The 25180-nt window shown below is 37.4% G+C and overlaps 1 protein-coding gene across 16 annotated transcripts in view; it reads left to right on the forward strand.

Moving 5' to 3' along the window:
* The window catches only part of PPP1R12B (protein phosphatase 1 regulatory subunit 12B), a 128657-nt gene that overhangs the window by 20963 nt on the left and 82514 nt on the right, over positions 1-25180 (forward strand). For all 16 annotated transcript variants that reach the window (XM_088154441.1, XM_025170050.2, XM_088154442.1 and 13 more), the window contains exons 3-10: positions 1025-1143; positions 2579-2738; positions 7349-7493; positions 9564-9638; positions 12260-12333; positions 13063-13208; positions 17903-18015; positions 23495-23695. In XM_088154441.1, coding sequence (XP_088010567.1) covers positions 1025-1143; positions 2579-2738; positions 7349-7493; positions 9564-9638; positions 12260-12333; positions 13063-13208; positions 17903-18015; positions 23495-23695 — 1033 coding nt within the window. The remainder of the gene's footprint in view (positions 1-1024; positions 1144-2578; positions 2739-7348; positions 7494-9563; positions 9639-12259; positions 12334-13062; positions 13209-17902; positions 18016-23494; positions 23696-25180) is intronic.

Raw genomic sequence — 25180 nt, forward strand, 5'->3', positions numbered from 1 at the left:
GGGACTGCCAACATAAGTCAGCACAGTTATGTAATGTCGTGCCTTACAACTGTGTCGCTTAGTGACAGGGTTTCTGGTCCCAATTACCATCGGTAAGCGAGGACTACCTGTAATAAAGCAAACCCACCTTCTGATAAGGTTGATGAACCACTGAAAATAAACATTCCCCAATTTCCCTATCCAAATTGGAAAAGCAGGCTGAAAATTCCGGCTCAGTCTCCTTTGGCGTTATCATTATAGCACATTACTGTCCTACCCCCTGGGTCCTTGGCTTCTGGAAAAAGGAATGGTGCTTAGTTTCAGAAAGTTCTTACCCTACCTATTGTTACAGCATTAGTAATAGGAACACAGCACTTTCAAAAGTATGCTACAAGAATGTTTCTTTGAAAGCAAGGTTATAGTAATAAATGGCATGGGATGAGATAGTGAGCTCCATATCTGGCAGTCTTGAGTAATTTTCTTTGATAAGTTTAAATGTATGCTGGTCCAGTGCAGTGATGTGAATAGTTCCTTTTACTGTTGGAACCATTTCAAATGTAAGGAATGCAAACTTCAGAAATTAACAAGTGGAACTGTTATATGTATTTTCCTGGAGATAAATCTCACTAAACTCAGTAGGGCTTAGTTCAGAGAAGATATGCATATGATAATGATCTTTATAATATTGAAGCAGAAAGAGGAGTTTGGGATAAGAATATATAAATTAGCCAAATCATAAGAATCAGGTCAGCTTTTTGAATTGTAATCTTTTTTTGCATAGAAAGGTTTGATGAACCAGAGATGCATACTGAGAATAAATGGTTCTTTTACTTTAAAAATAAAATAGTTCAATCTTACTAACATGGGGAAAAAAATTACCTGGTTGTTTTCAAAAGATAGACCTATTACAGTTAGCTGAGGAATTAACTATCACTGTTTTTTCCTGTGATAGAAGATTTACTATCGGATGCCTTGTTTGAATCACAGAGTCACATAAAATAGACTTGTACTGAAATTGAGTCTCATTTGGTTTTCATCCATATAGGTATTTGATAAGTCATGGGGCCAACGTTGCTGCTGTGAACAGTGAAGGTGAAGTCCCATCTGACCTTGCAGAGGAAGCAGCCATGAAAGATTTGCTTTTGGAACAAGTAAAGAAACAGGGTAAGGCAACTATGTATCTCTTTATCATTAGATTTTGTTCGATGGATTTTTTTCTTCCATGGCAAAGCTTCAGGAACAGAGATGCACAGCATGAAATACAATTCACTTATTCTTAAATTTGACTCTACATCTCATTATGACTTTTAGAAAGGAAGATACACATTCTGAAAATTCATAAAAATATTGCATATGTACTAGGTGATTATTGTAGAGTGAGTTTTGTATGATGGACCTATATGTGTAAACAAGGTTTTGCACCAACACATTGCTTTTCTGTGGGGTACTTACAAATCTTAACTATCTCATATTATCATCATCCATTCTTCTTGCCCATTGCCTATTTTTGGCACTGCTGCTGGAATTATATCAGCTCACTCTTTCGATATAGGCATTCTAAATATCCTCCGAAGGGAAGAAGCAAACTTGATGACTGACATCTGGAAAATGTTGCTTTAAATTTTATATGAAATTGCAAAGGATAATTTTATACAGACAGCTAGTCCATAGACCCTTGAGAGATTTTTTACAGTTTGGTGATTGGCTACTTACAGTATAGGAAATATGGATGGTTGCCCAAATGTTATAGAGGAAAGTGCTGTGGAAAGTGCAATCCTTCCCAATTGTAGTATGTTACCTTGGAAATGAAACCAATTTGATTCTCCTTAGCTGATGAAAAGCTAAATTATCAGCGATGGTGTTTACAAACTATTTGTTCCATTCATTCTAAATATGTTTAATTTTCTGTGGAATCCCTTTAAGCTTTAGATAAAATGAGTCATTTTAATAGTGTGACTATCATAATGATATTATTATATTATAATAGTCAATATGCTAATTGATTTATTCTCCTCCTAAACAATCTTAATATAAAATACTGTCCCATTCTCCTATCAAGATTCATATGAAAACATCTTGATATTTTGACTCTAGAGAAATCCTGAAATAGATAGTTTTGATTAATATGGGTTGGGGGGTTTTCCCCCATTTTTTGGTGTGTTAATAATGTATCTAAGTATCTCAGTAAGGAAACTAGTATGCTCTGGATCAGTGGGAATTTTAATAGATTCATTTCACCCCATGAGATGGAAACAGGCTTTTCTATAATAGATTGTAACTTCTTCTGTGTATTCCATGCACAAGCACCTCAGCATTTTGTAGATGATGAGGAATGATTGTTGGCCATACTAGCTCAGCAATTATAGTAGTTGTTCTTCAACAAGCCTTAAAAGCATCAGGTTCAGTTCAATAGAATTATAAAAAAGCTGTGTCTCTAAGGGAAAAAAATAACTGCTTTTAAAAATATGTCTGTATTAAAAAAAAATCTTACTCATTTCTGCTCCCTTTTTTAACAATGTGGAAATGTATCTCCACTTCCCTTTATTATTTTTTTGTTCTACCTTGAGGTTTTTTTTACACCTGCAGTCTGTTTCTCCAGGGGTGGATCTTGATCAGGCCAGAAAAGCAGAAGAACAACAAATGTTGCAGGATGCCCGACAGTGGCTAAATAAAAGGAAAATTGAAGAGAGAAAGCACCCTCGAACAGGTGCTACTGCTCTCCACGTAGCTGCAGCCAAAGGCTACTGTGAGGTGATGAGGTACTGATCTCTTTTCATTGTTTGCTGTGTTAAACTAGGTCTTGGAGGGGATTGCTGTAACTGAAAAGGAAGAGTTACATGACTGGGTTCAAACATACTACTGAGGCATAATGTAGTTGGGTAGATTTTAGCTTATTTAATCATTTACTTATATGATTTATATAGCTGCTCATCTCAGAACAGTGGCTTTGGGTGGCATTCAAGGTTTAAAACAACAATAACATATTGACATAATGACATCCAAGGTTAAAACGGTAAACCACAAGTCATAAAAAGTCACCTCACCAGCAGAGCTCACAGAACCCGAATCCTGGCCCAAATGCCAGGTCTTCAGAACCTTACAAAAGGCTAACAGGGTTGGGGCCGTCTGGATTTCCAGAGGGATGCTGTTCCACAGGGTAGGCGCTTCCACAGAGAAGTCACAATTCCTTTATCCAACAATATGGCATTGTTTGATGTAAGGGACCCAGAGCATGCCCTCCCTGCTAGACCTCGTGAGGCAGGCAGAAACTCTGGGAGATAGGCTTATAAATCATTCAAACCCAGTCATTGTGCTTTGTAAACTATGATTTTATAGGATTGTTATGAATTTCTGGTTGGGATTTTCCAGGATGTAATTTAAGAGAAACTAGGTTTATATGTTTATTTTTAATCCCAATGTAAAATATTTTACTGTTTACTCTTGCTACCATCAGGTAATAATGTAATGCCAGCAGCAAAATATAGACTTTGAAGCAACATATATTTGATGATTCTCCCTTATATTGGAAGAAACAAGCTGTGCTAACTGAAAATTCACTTTTTGCCTTGGTTTCTCCAGGGAAAGTGGAAATAATGATACTGTTTGTGGTATAGGCTGTTGGCTGGCCAGCCCTGTAAGAATGAGACAAGCACTGGATTTTTATTTTCCTGATTTTCTGAAGTTGGCTTTGGCATTTTTTTTTTTAGGTGGTATTTCTTTTTGTTACAATGTATTGCTCCCAACAAAGGTAAAGGTATGCACAGATATTCAAGCACAAGGGCAAGGACAGTTAATAGTTGTTTTTCCTCTTTTTTTATTTTTAATTAGACTAATGGCATAGATAGCTGCACCAAGCATAGTAAATACAAATTAGGATTCTATTTGTAGGATAGAGGCTTACCCACGTGCCACAGTGATTTTTGATGTGTAGGGATAAGATTTGCTTTTTTATCAACTTCAGAGAAAATATCAGTTAACTTTAGTGTAACATTTGCCTGCTTTGTGCTATTATTCCATGACTTGTCATATATTGCATGCCAGAACAGCAGTATTGGAAGCATCAGTATTTGAAAAACTTTATTGAACAGCCCACTCCCATTGTTCATTAAGTGCTCAGTTTGGGAAGCAGAACATTTTGATCTGATTTTTGTATGCTTGCTTTCTGTATCCAGCAGTGCTGTGTAAATCACTTTGCAGTTATACCTTTTTATTCGTTATTTTTTATTCCTTTATTACTTCCATTCAGGAAATGTTGTCATATGTTTTAGGTTTGGACATTTCCTGGGCCTAGAATGATTCCATTGGGTTTTCAGAGACATCGATACTAAGAGATCCTGGAATCTTTGAAATTATTTTTATTGTGTCTCTTAAGAGATTTTGCAGTGACATGGGAGGATGCTAAATTCTAGTTCTTTAAAACAATTGCTTCTAGACTAACTTGTTTGATTTTAGATCCTTTTGAAACTAATGGGATAGCAGTTATGACTTGACTTATGCTATATTCATGTCAGTTGGAACTGACATCCAATTGAAATAACATTGCAATTGTATATATGTCCTGTACTATACATTAAGTTCAGTAATAAATGTGTATAGGCCCCTTTTTGGGTAGTAGTAAGAAAGCAACGTTAATTGTCACTTGGAGCAGAGTGTTGCAATAACTTGTCTAGTCCTTCCCATCTGTCAGGAATGCTATATAGAGTTAAGATACCCTACATTTCCTATTCCAATAAGTGAGGTAAAAAAATGGATGTAATTGTTTCCTATTATAGTACTTCATCAAAGATAAAGCAACAGTGTGTTTGAAAAAGAAACAACTATGCAGGTATTTTATTATTTTTACTAGGATTTATATGCCACTTCAATCACATAATTCTAAGCAACTTGCACAATCCAGTATAGTAAATAAGTATAACAGTTAAACAAAACATACATTACAACTTGGTATCACAATAAATAACAGCCATACACTGTGCCTTCCTCTCACTAACCAGGAAAAAAATCCTCAAAAAATAAACCCCCTATTAGTCCCTGAAGGCTTAGTTGAAGAGGAAGATCTTAAATGTCCCAAATTATCTAGGACTGTGGGTGATGACCAGAACCTAGTATTGCACTAGGAAGCAAACAAGTAACGAGTATAGTTCCCACAGTTGGACCTTTACAGGATTGTACTGGATCTACCCTCTTACCAGACAGGTGGCTGCATTTTATACTAGTTGCCGCTTCCAAATGGTCTACTGGAGGACCCCAGGTAGACTTAAATTTCAGTAGTCCATCCGTGTGGTGACAAAGGCATGAGTGACCACAGTTAGTGCCTCCTTTCCAGGAAAGGGCACAGCTGGCGCAACAGCTGAAACAAGACAGAGGTGCTTCTGGTCAGTTTCCATCTGCTCCTCTAGCAGGAACCATGAGTCCAGGATGACTCCCAGATTCTGAACCTACTCCTTCAGACAGAACACAACCCCAACAGTTCCATGTAGATGTTGAAAATGTGGAAGAGAAGGCTCAGCCCTGGAGGTATCTGAGAGCTTGGCCTCTCCCCCCGATTGGAATTGCCAATGAAGAAGGAGCAGAACAACTTCAAAACAATGCCTCCCACCCCCACCTCTTGCAGACAAACCAGAAGGATTGATGGTATTGGAGGCCACCGAAAGATCTACCTGGACCAGGAGGATTACAGTGCTCCTATCCATGTCCCAGTACAGGTCATCCACAAGAGTTATCATGTCACATGCCTAGTTGAGAATCATGACTGAAAACAGTCCAGATTATCTATTTAATTCACAGCCCCATTTAGCTGCCTCTCCCCTACCTTCTCAGCAATATTCCCCAAGAAAGGGAAGTTGGAGACAGGGAGGGCAATTTAACATGGCTAGATAAGGGATGACCTCTTGAAGAGGTAGGATATAATTGCCTCTTTTAAAACTACTAGTATCAGCCTCTCCATACAAAAGCCATTCACTACTTGAACCTAGCACTCCTCCCTCCATAGCATATTAGCCAGGTGGGATAAGGATCTAGACCACACGTGACAGAATTCACTCACAGAGGATGTTCTCCACTTCATCAAGTTCCACAGGCTCAGACAAATCCCAGATGACATCAGAAGATGTCATCCTTATCTCTTCAGACTCCAGCCAGCCAACCAGTGTTCAACCCCAAATGAGTTTTAATGGTTTTATCAACAAAATGCTTAGAACAAGTCACAGTGGTCAATGCTAAGCTCTTTGGGCCCATTCTTACCCAAAAATGTCCTAGTCATTTCAAATAATGAGGCTGGATGTATTCCACTGATACAATAGATGCCAAGAAGTACCAACTTTTTGCTACACTTACCACTACAGTTTAGGCTCAAATATGAGCTTATACCATGTCCAACTGTGTTTGCTGTTCATTTTCTACAGCATCACTATATATACCCCTTCCTTTGCTTTGTCTCCCAGAGCATCTCAAAGCCCCTGGATCAGCCACTTGGGAGCTATCCTATGTAGTGCCTTCATCATGTCTATCTTGCATTGGTTAGCTAGATTCTCAATAAAATTGTCTGCTAAATTGCCTGTTCACTTCCTAAGCACCCTCTGAAAGCTAAGTGGACCATCTTAATGGTTGGTGGGACTGACAAACCCCATGGTTACAAAAAAGTGATCTGATCATGATAGTGGGTTTACTGTAATATCCTCTGCCTTCAAAACATACTCCATTTGCTCTGAGTTCAAGACTAGATCCAGAGTATGTGAATCAGACCTGTTATAATCTGAATCATTTTTAGACCCATGATTGTCATGGTGGCCATGAAATCCTGAACTGCTTCTGACCCATCCCCAGATTATGCTAAGAAAGAATCCATCTGGAAGAAGGAAGAACTAGAGATAAAACATTTGTAAGTCTCAGATTTAATTTCAGACACAGCTGGAGATGACCTTTGTGTATATTCCTGCTGAACTGCAATTAAAATAGACCATGCTGGGCTAAATAATTCTATCACATAAGATTAAGTTATGATAATTTTAAATTTCACTGTGCAGAAGTTAATGCACAAGATAATGCCGCTGCTGCAGCTTTGGCTTGTTCTGAGATTTGCTTCTGCTCTTTTAAAGCATTTCCCTAAAACACTGTTTGTGCTCTCTTTGTCTCAGATTCTTCAATTCCATATGTAAGGTCGATCATTAATTACCATTGTCATTAGGAAGAAGCTGTTTTACACTTTACCTTAAACTTGATTCCTTTTTTTACCATTTTGAGCTGTCTACTTGATCACGCTAATCTCTATCATGGGATACGCTTCATTCACAAAGCCACTGCATGCTGCTTACAGTGTCTACTAACTTACAAGACTGAATTGCTGCCATCTTTACTATTTTTTCCTTAGACTCTTGATCCAAGCTGGGTTTAATGTAAATATTCAGGACAATGATGGATGGACACCTCTCCATGCTGCTGCACACTGGGGGGTGAAAGAAGCTTGCACTATCTTGGCTGAAGCACTCTGTGATATGGACATCAGGAACAAGCTGGTTAGTGAGCCTTAGACTAGCAGTATATTGTAAACACTCCCAGAGAAGAAGGAAAGGTTTTTGTTTTTGTTTTTAGAAATATTGACTATGTGTCTTGGTGAGCTAAACAAGCTTTTAAAATTGACTTATGTCATTCTTGTCTTGGTTTAGCATTACTCGGTAGTTAAATGGATTGCATTATGTGTATTTTATGCTCTGTAGCAGCTTCAAATGCATTCTGTATGCTGTTTAAAGTAGCATTTTTCTTCTGTTATGCTTATTTTTAAATTGTAATGTGATAGTTCACTTAACATCGTCAGGGGTAACAGCATAAACAAAAACATTCATTTTTTCTGTCCTTTATAAAATGAGTGTTATAAAGTTTCTTTTTGATATCCTTCCCATGTTTTGGCAACACATGGGATTGAGCAGTGAGATACTTCAAAAAGGCAAATTTCAGATACTGAAACAACAAAGTTCAAATACAGAGAAAGGACCCAAGTCTATGGAGGAGTGAAGGGTAAGCTGTTACTAAGGTTCCTGGGTAAAAACAACTATATTTATAACAAAATATAATTTATAATATATAGGAAAGTCAGGCATATATGGAGAGATACAGGAATTGTGAAAAAGAGGCAAGGGAAACTTAACTAAAAAGCATGGTAACAGTGGTGATTGTGTTTGAGTCAAATCTTTATGATAATTTTAGCACAACATCTAGATTCCCTGCTATTAGTCCTAAGATCAGTGGTTCATATGGATGCTGCATTTCCCTGCAAGACACCAGCTTCAGCAGGTAGTTCAGGAACTTATAGAGCATCTGTGTCTGGTATGGAATCTAGACAGAGATTCAACAGGTGCTTCACCGCTACTTGAAACTCTTTCTAGGAATGCAAGATGCTGTATCTACATGAATAAGATAGCAAAAACTTTCAACTGAAGGAGAAGGAATTTGGCTATGAAACTTGATCCTAGGCAAGAGAATGTGGCAGGACAACCCTAGCTTAAAGAATAAAAGAAATGTGTTTAGTCAAACAACCCCTCCCCAAATGATCCTGAATTACACAACAAATTACAAGTTTTTTTTTTTTAATTGAGCCCAAAATCACAAGACAAAACTGTACATGGATTCAAAGAATAAATAGTTTGGAGGGTGAAAGGAGACCTCATGGAGATCCCTTCATAACTACATAAGTGAATTGAAGTTAGTGTGCATTTAGAAAACATAATGAAGAGTACCCAAACAGATTTTTAACCAGCTAATTTATCTGAGAATGGGAATGCCTCTGGACTGGGCCATCAATTCTCTGAAAAGTTCTGATTTGGTTAATTGATTGATACTCTTGTGGGTAGCCTGGTTGAGGAGGATAACTTGGAAGTCAGTCAGCATTTTTCCTCTATTTTTGGGGAGCTTTATTTCCTATCTCCTAGCACACAAATACACACAATATGTTATCATCTGCCTCTATGTACACGGTATGCTTCAACCCTCTACAAAGTAGACACAGCTACATTTTATCTGTTTTGATTGTGACTGTGGTTGTAGCTAATGAGAATTTCAGAGTTGGTTTGTAAACTTCTATGAAGAAGAAAATCAGTTAGTGATATACTAATTAAGATTAAGATTAGCACAGGCATAACCTTTAATCATGGACAAATATGGAGAAATTGTCACAGAAAGAGGAAAGATTGGAAATTGGATTAGGAATGTTGCATCTGCTCTAATTCACCTGATACAATATATATTTTTGATACTGTACCATTTTTTTTTAATTGGAAGTAGCACTGTCTGAGATTTTGAGATCCCTATATGTCTAATAACCATATATTTCCAGCTCTATACTTTTATCTGGCTTACATTTATATGATAAAAATATGTTGTAAAATGTATGTTAATTTGGCAACTAGTGTAAGATAAAAAACATGGAAAATAAGAAAAAGGGTTACCTTTAGGTTTTTGCCATATACCGCAAAAGTAAGTGTTGCACATTTTTAAAATTGTTTTTCACAAAGACATAAAGAATCTTTTTCTCATGTTAAAGAAATGCCAAATCCAGAATAAATCTTTACTATTGTGGCACATGCCCTTAGGGTCAAACGCCATTTGATGTTGCTGATGAGGGATTGGTTGAACACTTAGAGATGCTGCAGAAGAAACAGAATATGGTGAGTTCTGGCTACCCCTCTTAATTAACTAGTTTTTGTGCATATCCTTGTTACAATTTCTTAGGAGTGGAATGCAATTAAGTGTGTGTTTTATGACAGTTGCATATGAAGCGTAAGTGTTGACTGAAGTGGTTTATAAACATCAACATTAAAAATATAGGTAAAATTACTTTTTTGATTGATGATTGATTATGTGCCATCAAATTGTTTTCTTAGTGACCACATAGATAGATTTTCTCCATGACAATCTGTCCCTAACCTGGTCCTTCAGGTCTTCCAACAGTGCACTCATCGCCACTGTAACTGAGTCCCTCTACCTTGCTGCTGGTCATCCTCTTCTTCTCTTTCTTTCCATCTTTCCTAGCATTGCAGCCTTCTGTAGGGAGCTAGGTCTTTGCATAATATGTCAGAAGTAGGATAATTTGAGCTCAGTCAGTTGTGTCTCAAGTGATCATTCTGGGTTGATTTGTTTGATGATCCATTTGTTTGTTTTCTTGGCTGTGCACTGTATTCAGGAGTCTTCTCCAACACCCAACTTTAGAAGCACCAGTACTCTTCCTATCTTGCTTCTTCAAAGAGTGTCATAGGGAATACCATGGCTTGCACAATTCTGATCCTTGTAGGTATAGATACATCACAGCATTTGAATATCTTTTCCAAGGCCTTCATGGCTGCTCTAAAAGAAGATGACTGAAATTAAGATGGCCTGCCTCCCAAGGAAGTGTACCTAGAGGAAATATATAAACATAGATGGGCAGTGCTCAGTTTCCCTACTTTGCCAACTCTAGTTGATACCAATTCTAAAGATTTTGCCATTTACATGTCATATATGAATGTGTGTCAAGTGTGTGACACACATAGATACACACAAACGTGCATATGTATACATATACATTTGCCAAAAGCTGTACTTCTGAAAATGGCAAGGTCAGGACAAATATGCATTACAGAATTAATATCTATTGATTAAAAACAGATGTCTGTTATATAAGATTATAACATTTATTTTCTTATCTGCTCACCCAGAGCCACTCAGTTTCACACAGAAACTATTTTCATGGACAGAGATTCACTGTTTGCATTCCTTCTCCCAGCAGAGAAGGAAAAAAACAGGATGGAGATGGGTCAAAAAAGAAGTATAGCTTTATAAGGAAAGATAAGAAACAGAATGTCGGAGAGAAAACTAGATGGAGATGAGGGGAGAGGAAGAAGTAACTGAACAATGAAAGAAAGAAAAAAAAGAAAAGCCATGTTTATCTATTTCAGAAAGGGTTAACATTCACTCAACCTCAGCAACTTTAAAATGTGTGGAATTCAACTCCCAAAATTCCCCAGCCAGCATGCTGGGAATTCTGGGAGTTTCAGTCCACACATTTTAAAGTTGTTGATGTAGTTGAGGTTGAGAAACACTGCACTAGATAAACAGACCCTCCCAAGAGTTGCCTAGTTTTCAGAGAGATCCTTATTTTTCAGCAGTGGTATCTGTATCCATTTGCCCATTAGTTTGTTTTCATGGAATTGTCTATTTTTCTTAGGAAATGTAGGCTCTCTCCCCATTTCATAGGTAACAAAAAAAAAAAAACTAAATATGATACTAAAATGATTAATTCTGAAACTTTTTCATTGAAGAAAATAACTTGGAAATATAGTATTATTGGAATTTAATAATGAAAAATTCATTTCTACAAAAGAGTAGACATCCTTTTTCCTAAGAATCCTGCATGTGTGTGTATGTGTAGGGACAGGATATAAGTTTACCCAGTATAAATAATAACTTCTGTTCCAGAAGAATCCAAATATTTTTGTTTCAGTTTTTCTTCAGAATAATTATGCATAAAACATGAAAATAATATTGCTAGGAAGAGGGTAGCGTATTTCCCAGTACAGTAATTGAATGACCTCCAATTTATTGTTACCCTAGAGACTGATCCAGTTCTAGTTTATGCTATACTTATAATGCTTATGAAGATATGTTCAGATGCCTGTAGAGCTGATTACCAATTTATATAACCACTGCTAAATATTGAAAGTCCAATCTGCCTTAAGGTTTAAAATGTAGGGTTTGTAGGTTGAAAAGTAGTCAGGAGAAATCATAGGGGTGGTACAGATAGTCTATGATTTATGAAGGTTCCTCATCTGGCCAGTCAGCTTCTCCCTTTCCTCAGCTTTTTCCTTTGGCTAGACCAGGGAGCTAGCTGTACCTTTCAAAAAGAATCAACATTTAAAAAACAGTTTTGCTTACTGATTGGTCTCCTGAATTTAATTTTTTTAAATATATATGTATTTCAGAACCTGACAGAGCTTCAGCCTGTTTAAGCTTTTGACTTAACCTAGTTCCAAATTTCAGAAGCAGCTTATTATGAGGCACTGGGATTGGGCTAAAACTACCTTGATTTTTTTATTGTGAAAGACCTAGTCAGTGACTCTGTGTGGTTGTTTCATATATGTACCTCAGTTTTATACATTTCTCATAATAAATTCTCACTACCTTAAACAAAAATGAAGTGCTTAGAAGTGTTGCAATTCTGCCATTTGCCTATATTGACATGCTAGACAATTAAATTTATCTGCCAGAGCAGTAATAGTTTATTAACATATCTTTCCAATTACATTTTTGACAGCTGCGTAGTGAAGAGTCGAACAAGTTAATTGAAGCCGACATGAATGGGAAAGTTCAAAGTGGACTTTTCAAAAAGTAAGATTCTCTGTCCAAAATGTTTTAGTGTTGATTGTGGGATTTGATGTTAAATTAATGGGGTGGAGTAGTGAGAGCCAGTGGCTGAAGCATAGAGCTGGAATCCAGGAAACCTGATTCAGTTCCCCGTTCAACTGTGGATCTCACTAGGTGTTTTTGGCCAATCATTATTTCTCAGCTCAACCTACCAAACCAAGTAGTTCTTAAGAGGAATAAAGCGAAAGGAGATCCCCACATGTGATCCCTTCTGCTCCTTGAGGAATAGTAGAATATAAATGTAATAAATTCATATAACCTAATTTGAGCTTCTAAAATTCAAGTACTTAAACAGGATTTTTCATTTGAGGCTACAGCAAAGCTTAATTTTTAATGCTGTTTTATTGAAAGTATTCTGTCTCCAGGGCTGGAACTACTTATAATCTATCCTACTGAATTCCAGTACTCTGCTGATGTGATTCCAAAGAAACTGGCCAATTTTTTTTTAAAAAGCTATTTTTTTCTCTCTCAAGTAACTTTCTCTTCCTTTCCCATTATATTCATAAAGCTGTATACTTGTGATACTAAATCAGACGCCATGAATTTTAATTTAAAAGAAAGTAGTCAATCACTTTACTTTTCTGCAGAAATTATTTAGTTTGTAGCAACCTTACATTCTCAATTTCTTAACCATACTGTTTAGTTAGTTTGCTCTTCTGTTGTTCTAAATACTTTTCTCTGTTTTTACCTCAGCAAAGAGAAGATTATTTATGAAGCAGAATCTCTGAAATCCTTAGAGAGGGAAGAGGAGAGCAAAGAATCCAGTAGTTCCAGCTCTGAGGAAGAGGAAGAAGCTGAGGAAGATGAAGTTTCAGAGTCAGATACTGAAAAGGAGGCAGGTAATATATTTAAAACAGATACTCTTTTCTTTCTTCTCTTTCTTTAATGAGCAAAGGAATTATATGAAGCTGCACTGTTCTTCAAGTAATTTTCAGAACCGTTATGTAGGCCTACAGTTTTAGACAGTCAGTACAAATACAGAGTGCCACTAGTTAAGTGTGGTAACATTATCTTGCAATGTGAAGTCCCTGTTTTTAGGATTCCAGACAGTTTAGTTCATCCCATCTTCCAGTTTTCTCTCTCTGCTTTTCTGTGCCCTTTAATTCAATGTTCCATTGCCATTGAGCAAATTTTGTTTGGTTCCCCTTGAAAGTTTTTTCTTAAGACAGCAACCCTGGTCACATTTAACCAGTTAGTCAGTAATCTAGTTTACTCTGTTTACTAGCAGTTCTGCCAAAGCACAATCACACTAACTGATCAAGAATCACCATTTGTGAAATACAAAGTAATAAAAAGATTCAAAGGGTTTCAAAATACTTTGTGAAACTTCATTAGAGTTCCCAGTTTGAAACAGAAAAGCTGTTCCAAGTATGAAACAGGCTGCTTTGTGCAGTTTGGAAATGGTTTGAGTTTGCTTAAAGCAGTTTTAAATGCATGAAACAGCAGTTTCACATGAACTGGAAAGTTTCATGGAGTTCACATTTGAAATGATTTTGTATACCCTACAAAGTCCCCACCCACTTTCTTCAGGAAGTACCTGACATCCCATGAGTCATTGATCAGGAGAGTATTGATGACAGTGTTTCATTACATCCCTAGCCCCTTCCCCTTTGGCTAGGCAGACAGCAGGAGGCATGCTTGGGTGCTGTATGAAGGGGAGAGGGGGGAACTATGGGTGTGGTGGGACTGTGGGTTTCCCACTATAGCCTGCTTCCTCTCCTCTGTGTGAGAGCCAGAGGAAGAATTGGTGGGGCTAGGGGTGAGTGGAGAAGGAGCCCTTAACCAGCCAGTGAGAGCTGCAGAGGAGGGGCCCCTGTGGGTGGGATTGTTGTGAGTGTGTTTGTGTGGATGGTGTGGGGAGGTGGTTGCTGGGTACCCTGATGGTGCTGAGAGCTAGTGAAGCTAAAGTGCTTCAGGGTGCCTGGCTTCCCCTCCTTTGGATGAATGGAATGGAAGACAGGAGTGACTCTGGGTAGCATACAGCAAAAACTATAAAAACAATAAACATGTCAAAAGCAGTTAAATTAAAAAGTTTTAAAAAGCATAAAACACACAAGTGGGGCTAGGGGTGAGTGGAGAAGGAGCCCTTAATCAGCCAGTGAGAACTGCAGGGGAGGGGCCCCTGTGGGTGGGATTGTTGTGAGTGTTTGTGTGTGATAGTGATGATCAGCAAGGGATCCACCTCAATATTTCACTGGTCCCCTGAGATCCTCAGGTCAGATGACATAGCCAGATCTTGAGGGACTTCTGGAAAATAAGTAGGTATGGAGATCACCTCACTTCAGAGGGGAGAATGTTCCATAAGGCAGGTGCCATGGCAGAGAAGGCCCACCTCCTCAGGCCTGCCAAGTGTAGTTCCCTGACTGACGGGACCCATAGCATGTCTCTTTTGCCAGTTCTGATGGGACGAGCAGAAGTAATTGGGGAGAGGCAGTCCCTCAAGTAACGTGGCCCCATTCCATGAAGGGCTTTAAAGGTTAAAACCAACACCTTGAATTGGACCCAGAAGCAGACTGGCAACCAATGCAGCTCATGGAGCAGAGGTGTAACATGAGCTGTACTAGAAGCACAGATAACTGCCCATGCCACTGCATTTTGCACAAGCTGCAGCTTCTGGATACTCTTCAAGGGCAGCCCCATAATACATGCCAGGTTGGCCTTCTCATTGACAGTTAGATTGTGGATGAGGGAGGTCTTATTACAGACTGACCTTGCATTTAAAAGCAGCAGCCAGAAACCAGGGCCTCTGAAGATCTGCTGAATGAGTGCAGGGGCTGAGACTAGGGAGCTGGGATGCGAAACCAGTATAAGAAAATGGCCCTGGGTTCCCCAAGAACAGTCCACTCCCTGTCTCCCACCATATCTCCCCATGCCTGTTATCACCATAATACTTTGGCCTACCTCCAGGCCCCCCAGTCCCTGAGGCCGGGAACCTCCCGCTGTCTTCCATTCCATTCATCCAAGGGAGTAGAAGCCAGGCACCCTGAGTCATATCTCTTCAATATTCACCATCTGGCCTAGGAGTAGAGGACTTCACACAGAGGCCAGATGGTGAATATTGAAGAGATATGACTTAGAAGTAATTTGCAGAAAATATGTGGCTGCTTGATGTCTAAAGTGAGAAAATTATTATAAAAAGAAAATTAAGTGTTTTCATATAAGATGAATTTCTGATTTAACCTTAGGACCTTTCCAGATTATCAATTTATACAGCTGCAGATGGTCAGTAATTCTATATTTTAGTTGCTTTCCAAAATATCAGTGATAGTGCCGTTTCTTAGAATTTAGTATTAATAAAAAAGTAATTAATTATCTCTGTAAATATGGTTTTTTATAATTTTTAATTATGTATTTCTGATTTTAGTTTGTTGTAAGCCGCCCAGAGTCCCCCATTGTGGGGAGATGGGTGGGGACAAGTCTATTAAATAAATGAATAAAATAAAATTAATTAATTAATTTGTATTAATTATTTTTTGTGTGTATTCTTTAAAATGGTTATAGACATGTTGTGAGTTTTTACTGGATTGTTGTCAAACAAGTCATCTCTCCTTCTACCCCCATTCCCCCTATGCTTTTATTATTGTAATTCAAAATTCTTGAATTCTTGAATCTACAAGGATTACAAACGACACTCAGATTACGGATATCAAGGAAAAATAATCAGCAGTTAGTCATGCTTTTTTTATAGCTATATAAAAAAGCTATATATGCTTTTCTTAAAATATATGTTGGCAGTCGTTAACTATATTTCTAAATGAGTAAAGTATCACTGCATAGACAGGAATCAGATGAAATTGCATAGAAAAATGTATAGCACATCAATTTCAAGGTGTTTATTCTTTAATATCTGAAATGATACTCTAAAAATTCACTGAAGACTATAATTATTGATTACTGAAATTACTAATGGTAATACGTTAACCGTTCAGAAATAAGCTAATAGTATTTTGGTAGTCATTTTCTGCTTTAACACTGTAAAGGGTTTAGTTAAATGCTACAAGTCTGATTGTCTCAAATCTATTGGACAGCTTTAATTTAACATATTTCTTCACATAATGATTATTTGCAGCAGTGCCTTCTTCCTCAAAAATTACTCAGCTTCCTTTACTTTTCTTAGATACATTACCTGCTTTTGAATGCAGATGGTGGTGCTCCATAAATTTAGGAGACTTCACCTTCATTTATGGAGAGTCTAACTATATATTTTTTCTAGATTAAAAATTGGAAGACTGCCCAGGATATTGCTGCAATAAAGCATTATACCAGGATTTTGTACTATAAATAGTACTATCAGAACAAGTAATTACTCATCAAAGCAAATGAAGTATTATATCTAATGGCAAAAACTTATGGTATGGATGCACAAATTTGTCAGTTCCATTCCTGAATTGACAGATTTGCATATGTCTAAGCTTGGGAAATGTTGGTGCTACTTTTCATCTTAGAAAATTCTTTGCTTCTAAGCAAGGAGATGAAGTGGTCAAGGAGTTATTTTTTTAGTAAAAGAAACATATATTTCAATTAACTCTTGAGGTTTCTTTTTATCTTTGGTTTAAGTAGTATCTGGCTGGCCAGTAATTAGTGTTGACACTGACTTTCAGAAGTACAGCATTATAAATGCATGTATGCCAGAACTTTATATGCAGCTTTATACTAGGGATTCACATTTCATGATGCATCTCCTGAAATAGCACGTTTAATATGAAGGCCTTAATGTATTTTTACAGACAATAGTCAATCAGGAAAGTGGTAACAATGTGATTTGCAGTTTGTAGTTCTTTTGAGGGGGGAAGGGGGTGCTTGTACACCCGATTTTGGTATTGAGATTTAGACATTTTTCCTTCCACCTCTTATCATAGGATGATCTGAAGCCTTCTGCATTCCCAGAAGCTTCTGCTTGACAATGCTCTTACCATCTACTACCATCCGGATATAATATATAGAACATTTGGGCTTAATATTTCCTTAGTACTTGATGTTTAGTTTTTTCTAAAAGCCTGATGAAAATCTCTTTTAAACACAGAGTTCAGTCTAAAATAGACTGAGACAAACTATACATCCCAAACAAAAATTCCATTTCATTCAAACACAAATCTCAGAACCAATTTAAAATGGGTTTGTTTTTTTTTACCATAAATGCAGGCACAGCAATTCTTTGATAAATCAGTCATGCTCTATATCGAAGTAGCTTTGCATCTGTTTAAATTTGGGTTCAAAGGTCTTCAGACTGAATGAATGAATTCATTAATTTCTCCTTCACTTTTCTAGCCTTTCTGAAATTATGTGTGGAAAATCAGTTGGTGTTGTAGAAAATTCCTGTTCCACAGTGGCGACATTTTGTTCAGACTATAGGACAATGGCTTTTTAAACATGTACTGCTTAGCTTACCATAAATCAGATGGGCATACATGTTTAACTGCAGCAATTCAAAAGAATGGGGCTGGAATGTCAAGAGCACATCACTCTGTTAAATCTAGAATTATTGTAGAATGTCTGCAAGTCTTTCATCCGCTATCTCCTTCTGTCTTTCTAGAGAGCAAAGAAGAGTCTGTTGCTAACCATTCCAATCATGAATCCAGAATTCTCATCACAGAACAAATACCACCCCCAGAACATAACACTTTTACTATGGCTCCTGCTAGAAAAGTAAGTAGATATTGACTTAAAGTAAAGAGAAGTTTAATTTAAAGTTATAATCCTTTAAATAATGACTTATCAGGAAATTCTATTATTAAGTGGAACTTACTGTGTGTAAACATTCAAAGGATGAAGCTATGTTCTATTTTGAAAAAGCATAATTGTTAAGAATGTGTTGCAGTCCTGCAGTGAATAAACTTCAACTACTGACTTTGAGCTGATCAACATTTTTGATGGTATTTGTTTGGTTTGGAACTGAGACAGTTGTTTCCTATCCTTTTACAGTTTAATCAGCAACACAAAGCTAAAAAGATAGTGTAGTAAATGTTATGCTTATTTTATGTACACTTAATCTTTATACAGAAATACCAGTTTTTTGCAATTCATAGCCTATTTGGCCCACTGATTGCATTTCTTTTCCTCAAAAGTGATTGGTGTATACAAGCCTGAATACCCCATCCCCACCTGCAGACATACACAAACACACAGAGAGCTATTTTGCTAACTGAGGAATTCTCTTTACTGTGGCAGAAGATTCTTAGATGTTAAGATTTGAGTACATAGATAATTATATTAGAGGAAAGTTAGTTTACTGCATGTCCTTGCTCATCCTCACACAATAAACTGAATCCAGATTTAGTCATACTTAGTGAATCTTGTTATGAACATTTTTTATTTCATTGATTTCATTACACCTCCTCTAAGTATGGCAAAACCTGGATTTGACCCACCATTTGTGGAGCCTGAGTTTCCTTTAAAAAAAGAAAGTTTTCATAGCAGTTTTCATCGTTTTGGAAAAGATTTAAAGCAGGGCCATGAATGTTGAAAGGGCACACTGGTTGCAGTTGGATAATGGATAGGTTTTGAATCTGAGCTATGGAGACCAAGTTTAGATCCTTGCTCAGCCATAAAAGTTATTAAATGACATTGGGCCAGTCACTGGCTTGACTTAGTTTACTCCATAGAATAAGTTAACAAACAATAATTCCATACATCTTACTCTGAGCTTCCTGAGAAATGACAGAATGCACACATTTTATAATTGATTTGTGGAGGACTGGCAGGTGGTAAAAAGAATGAGTTTATTGCACTATTCAGATATTGTAAAATCTGGTTTTACATACTAAATGGTTTTAAGTTCAGTATTTCTTCATCTGTTGACCCTGAAGAAATCAAACTCTCTAAACATGTTTTTTTTTCTTAATATAAATGAAGGTATCTTCATTATTCCTACTGAAGAATTTTATACAATAGTAAAAACAATACAAATTTAAGAAAAAAAGAATAAAGAAAAGCGGTGAATAGATGAAGAAAAGAAAAGAAAAAAAGTATAAAGAAGCGGTTTCTGATCTTCTTTATGTCCTCCCTCTTTAAAGTTACATCATGATCCCTTCTTCCCATATTTTATCCTTTCTAATCATCAAATCCATGAATCACCAATTCATTTTTTTCCATTTTCAGCAAAAAGTTCATAAAGAGTTTTCAATCACTAATAAATGTACTTGTCTAAGTTTCTAGTGACCAAAGTATATCCCCAGTCAGATTGGGTGAACTGACCTCCCCCTCCCCCAAATTTAAACTATTTGTAAGATGTTTTTAACATTGACTGTTTTCCTTGTGACTTTTTTTTGTTATAAATTGTCAGGAGCTTAGGTGATCACTGGTATAAAAAAATAGTGTTATATGCATAATGTGTACCAATATGTATGAACATTTTGCTGCCTGTCCTGCATACTGAATTCTAAGAGAGATTATTGGAGATCTCTGTTGTTTTTGGTTGTTTTTATATTATGTACAACTGAAAGCATTGTAATGAAGATATAGTTTCTGCAAATCTTCATATTGATAATCCTCTGAATTGTAACCATTGTAGAGTTGGCACTACAGCATATACTATAGAGGATGGAGTATATACTACATCCTGATGGAGCAATGTGTACTAAGCTGCTCCTGTAGAACAGCTCAGATGTAGAATTGAGCATGTTAATATTTAAGCTTTTTCTTTTTTGGTGAGACAGAAAGCATAGTTGGGAAAAAAATAGTGTTAATTCCCTGGTGCCAAAAGTGAGCTATTTAGTGCAATATAAGTACATTTCATTAAATAGGATGAACAGGTTTGAATGTATGGTATTGAACCATTTGTATGAATGTAGGGTTTTAGTTAAGAATGTTCCTCCATCATGGGAAATTATTAACTATTAGATGAAGAAAGAGGAGCTATGTTTTCATATTATTGCTTTTAGGAAGCTATATAGGGATAGTGCCTGGAATACAGTGAGAAATTTGCATAACTTTGCAGTGGGCTGTCTTAAAACATGTAGGAGCAACTATCATTTGCCCTTTAGATATTTGCCAAATATACTCAACTGCCATAAACAGGAGATGACACCTCTGTGAGTCAGTCATATGGAAGAAGGCTTTGGAAGCTATTAACGAGTGGGTGTCCATCTGAAAATGAAAGGTTTGATCACTGTGAAGAACTGAGTAATTAAAACACCTCACTCCCCTATATCAATTAGTAATTAATGAAAAGTCCAGTTGTAGCTAAACAGGGAGATACTGTAGTTTTAGTTAGGATACAGAACAAAAAGACTGCAGGCATCATTTTCAAAACATCCTATGACTGTACTCTCTGCAGTTGCTGAGAATTATGCATGAGCTGGCCAGTGCTCCCCCCCCTCTGATCAACAGGGGAATGGAAAAATCAGCATCCCACCAGTCCTCTGCCTCCAATTTTTGTCCTTATGTTATGCTTCATTTGTTTAGCAAGATGAGATTATTTTTCTTTCTTTTTTAAAAAGCTACTCACTGTGGTGGGAGCTGCAAAGCTGCTGCTCTGTGAATTTGGTGTGAGGACATTTTGGTACCATTCCTGTATGGAGCAAAATCAAGATTTATTTATACAGAGGTGGCATGATTTGTTCCAAGTCTGTTTCAAGTTAGATAAATGTTCTTTAAAATATCATTGATAATCAAAAGATAAACATTCTGAGTTTGAAGTTTGAATTTATATTGTTATTGCCACCTCCTGTAGAGGTGGTATGGATTCTTTATCCGGTAGCAGAGTATGTTAGACATGTGGCAGTGGGTATTACGTTCAACCTCCTATTTACTCAGAGGTCATGAACACTAGTCATGAATAAGTAACATTCTATGAACATATTGTAGAAGATTTATTTTTAAGGAAGCTTGTAAAAAATATCTTCCATAAATACAGAATGCATATGTAGCTTGTCACAAGGTCTTAGCAGACCCCTTTTGTTTAAGATATACAGTGGTACCTCTACTTACAAACGCCCCTACTTATGAAATTTTCGAGATACGATCAGCTCCGGCCCCAAAAATTTACCTCTACTTATGAACTCGCCTCGACTTACGAGCCATTTTCCGCCCATTCCACGTGGTCCGCAGCCATTTTTCTGCCCGTTCCACGTGGTCCGTGGCCATTTTTCCGCCCGTTCCACGTGGTCCGCAGCCATTTTTCCGCCCATGCCACGTGGTCCGCAGCCATTTTCCGCCCGTTCCACGTGGTCCGCAGCCATTTTCCACCCGTTCCACGTGGTCCGCGGCCATTTTTCCGCCCGTTCCACGTGGTCCGCGGCCGTTTTTCCACCCCTGACACGTGGTCCGTGGACGCCGGAATGGATTAACAGTAATTACATTGAACCTTATGGGAAAATTTACTTCGACTTGCGACCAACTCGACTTGCGATCAGAGTCACGGAACGGATTAAGTTCGTAAGTAGAGGTACCACTGTACTAATTACTCCTTCACCCTTTTTTTACCCTGTCCAATTGTCAACTATTTTTATTTTTTATTACTTTATTTTCCTTTCTCTTTCAAATTCTCTTAGCTCCTGCCTTCTGTTTAAGGAAGTGTCCAGTTAACTATTTACTCACATTCTAAGAAAACAATTTCAGATACTGTACCTTTCAGATGCTATATTGGCTTAACCAGTGGCTTATATTTTCAGGCACAGCTTTGACTTAACAACTACAGTAAGAGGGGAGAGTCAAGAACTAAAAGACAGACTGAAGTGGGAATTCTTGCTATTAGAAAATGGCCTGCCGCAAAGCAACAGTGCTGATAGGGTTACACTGTTTTGCAGTAATTCCCTATGCACTGTAACAGAGCTGGCAGTTAATCACTTCTGCTAGCCAATATTGATAACGGCAGGCACATATGGGTGGGGTTTAAGTGCTGCATGTAGAATGATCCATAGAAACAGAAAGCAAAACTGGAAGTTAAGGCTTTGTTTGAGCTTTAAAAAGACATTTTACCAGTTTGCTGACTTTCGTATGTCAGAATTAGTATATTTCCTTATGTCCCCATTATCTGCTTTCAATGTCTAATATACACCAATTATTTTTAAAGTTACTTTGAATAATTGATGCCTTTCTTCCCCAACATTTTAATTAACTTCCTGAATGATCATGATCAGAGCACAGATCTGTTTGTGATTCATACTCTATTCTGGTCTTATAGAAGCCAGGAACATTTCTTTTTCACACATAGACTTCTGTTTAGAGATTGACTTAGGCATGCTAAATCAGCAATCTTCCAGAGTCAGTTGGAATTGGGCAGTCAACACATTTAAAATAATAACAAAAACAATAATAATAAATCACATAGGATTTGGAACCAACTCAGATTTAAAAAATGGCTTACCAGGTAACATCCAAAAACTATTAAACAAAATAATTTAGGAACTCCAATTAGCATGTGGCTATTTAGACACTAATTGGATTATAAATTAATCTACCTCTGATTTATTTGACTGATGTTGAAATGTTTGATGGGGGCTGAACATTTAGCTCAAATTAAACTATTTATTGGATCCTAACTTGTTTATAATGCCTGCCCTATGTGTATTATAACTTGTTTTGAATGAGTCAGACTTTCACTTCTAAAACAAAAATTGTCATAGTACTGTATTTAAACAAGATTGATTAATGCATGATTTTAAAAAGCATTAACACAGACAAATTGGCATTTCAGTGTGGGTGTATGTGTATGTGTGATGTGTATGTATGTGTATATATACACACATTTATGAATGTAGGTATGACATTTTATATGAATTTAATTAGAAAAAACTGGTATTTTGGTACTGTCATCATGACATTTAATATGGAACTGTTGTCATTCAGTAGAATGGCTTATCCTAGAGAACATATACTTCCTTCTCAAGCCAATGTGCAACAATGTATGAGGTAGAAAGGGAGATGTTTAGTTGCACAAGAGGAAACAAACTCTTAGAGCTGAAAGGGGCCATTTAAACCATTGAGTCTAAGCTGCTGTTCAGTGCAGGAATCCAAGTGAAACATGGCTGGCTAAAATCTGCTGGAAGACATAAAGTGAAAGGAGCTCCTACCCCTCTGGGTAGTTGGTTCACTTGTTAACTGCTCACTCTCATAATGTTGGAATTAGTTAATTGGAAGTTTTCCAGTTATGCCCTCAGAACACTCTCTCTACCATCTTTTACAGTGTAGTCCATTGGTCAACAAGCCTGAGGAACAAAAAGATGAATCACCGTCATCATGGAGGCTAAGCCTGCGGAAAACTAGCAGCCAGAATGCACTTAGTGAAGACAACATGTCTCGTGACACGCTCAAGGAGAAAGGCAGCTCCATCTATTACTCTTCTTCAACCCCTCGGATTTCTGCACTATTAGATAATCAAGAGAAGGTACAGAATAATTTGGCTTCCCTTATTTTGAAATCCATGCTTTGTAAACTAAAATAATGCTAAATAACTTAATTTCTGTTTTTGGGGTTGGTTTTTTTTGTTATAGTGTTTTATTTGTTAACTAGGAAAGTTTAGGATTTGGTTTTGCTATCATGCAGAGCTTGACCTTAATGGGATGTTATCTATCTTCTCTCTTTTCTCTCTTTCAAAACATATTTTTCTGCACTCTAAATTATGAACACGGATTATACTGATGCTGATCTTGACCATGGCTAATGCTATACAGAGTTTACTTCTAATTTTGGTTCCTCTATAGATTGACTCAGCTCTAATACCATTGGTCTTGGAGAAGGCAGTGATGTGCTCTGTTTGGAAAAGCCATTCCTGGATCCAGCTGCCCTAGATAACTGTTGTAGTTGGTAGTTGGGCTCCAACCAAAAGTTTTCTGGATGAGATAATCATCTGTTAAGGTCTGGCTATTGATCATTCTTGTGAATGACCTGTGGTGGAACTTGTGGGGAGATGAGGCACCTCTCCATATCCTCTTTCAATGTTATTGGGGGAGGAGATGTTGAGCCCTTAAGCATTCCATTGGGGGGTGGTCCAGGGTTCTGGCCTCTCCCCATATTATTTAACATGTTCATGAAGCTCCTGGTTTTGTCAATATGAGCACTATTTTGGTTTTTTGTTTAAACCACTGGACTTGGAACAGGGAGACCTGAGTTCTGCCATAGATACGGAAGCCAACTGGTGACTTTGGGCTAGTCACTTTCTCTCAGCCTTAGGAAGGAGGTGATGGCAAACCAATTCCAAAAATGTTGCCAAGAAAATGGCATGGACTGGTCCGTGTAATCTCCAGGAGTCATGACTTGAGGCACAAAATAATAAAATGTGATCAATATGCTGGAAATACCCAGCTTTACATCTTGACCTCAAGCGAAACAGAAGATGATATGAGAGAACAGTAAAACAGACTGAGACTGAATCTCAGCAAGATTGATTTACTTTTAGTACATAAGCCCACTGGCTCCGTGAAGGTTCATTTTATTGCTCTTGAGGGGTTGAACTCTCATAGAAAGAGTTGTGTAGTGGTATCTGTAGCCAAGATGGTGGTTGTGACACTGCAATTCATTCCTGCCCCTTTGTACATGTGTACAACTTCAATGAAAGTACAAAAGAGGTAGAGCTTGGATTGCAAGCCTGTAACCACCAGCTTGCCTGTTTTGACCCCTCTGCAAATGCTGCTGCTAGTACACAGCATATTTTGGTATATTTTCCTACACTCATGGTTCCTCCTGGAATAGTCGGTGGAAGTTGTGGCCAAGGGATTTTGGTCGGCTTTGGAGACTTCACCAGACCCATTCCTGTACTAGGAGTCACTGAAGACAATGACTCACATCTTTGTGAACTCTTAGTAAGACTACTTTAATTCACTAGAGATAGGGCTATCCTTAAAGATCTGGAAGCTGCAACTGGCCCAGAACA

The sequence above is a fragment of the Python bivittatus genome, unplaced genomic scaffold (genome assembly GCF_059951505.1).
Source record: "Python bivittatus isolate LINGU-HERP-01145 unplaced genomic scaffold, Pbiv_v1 ctg000700_np1212, whole genome shotgun sequence".
NCBI classification, from domain to species: domain Eukaryota; kingdom Metazoa; phylum Chordata; class Lepidosauria; order Squamata; family Pythonidae; genus Python; species Python bivittatus.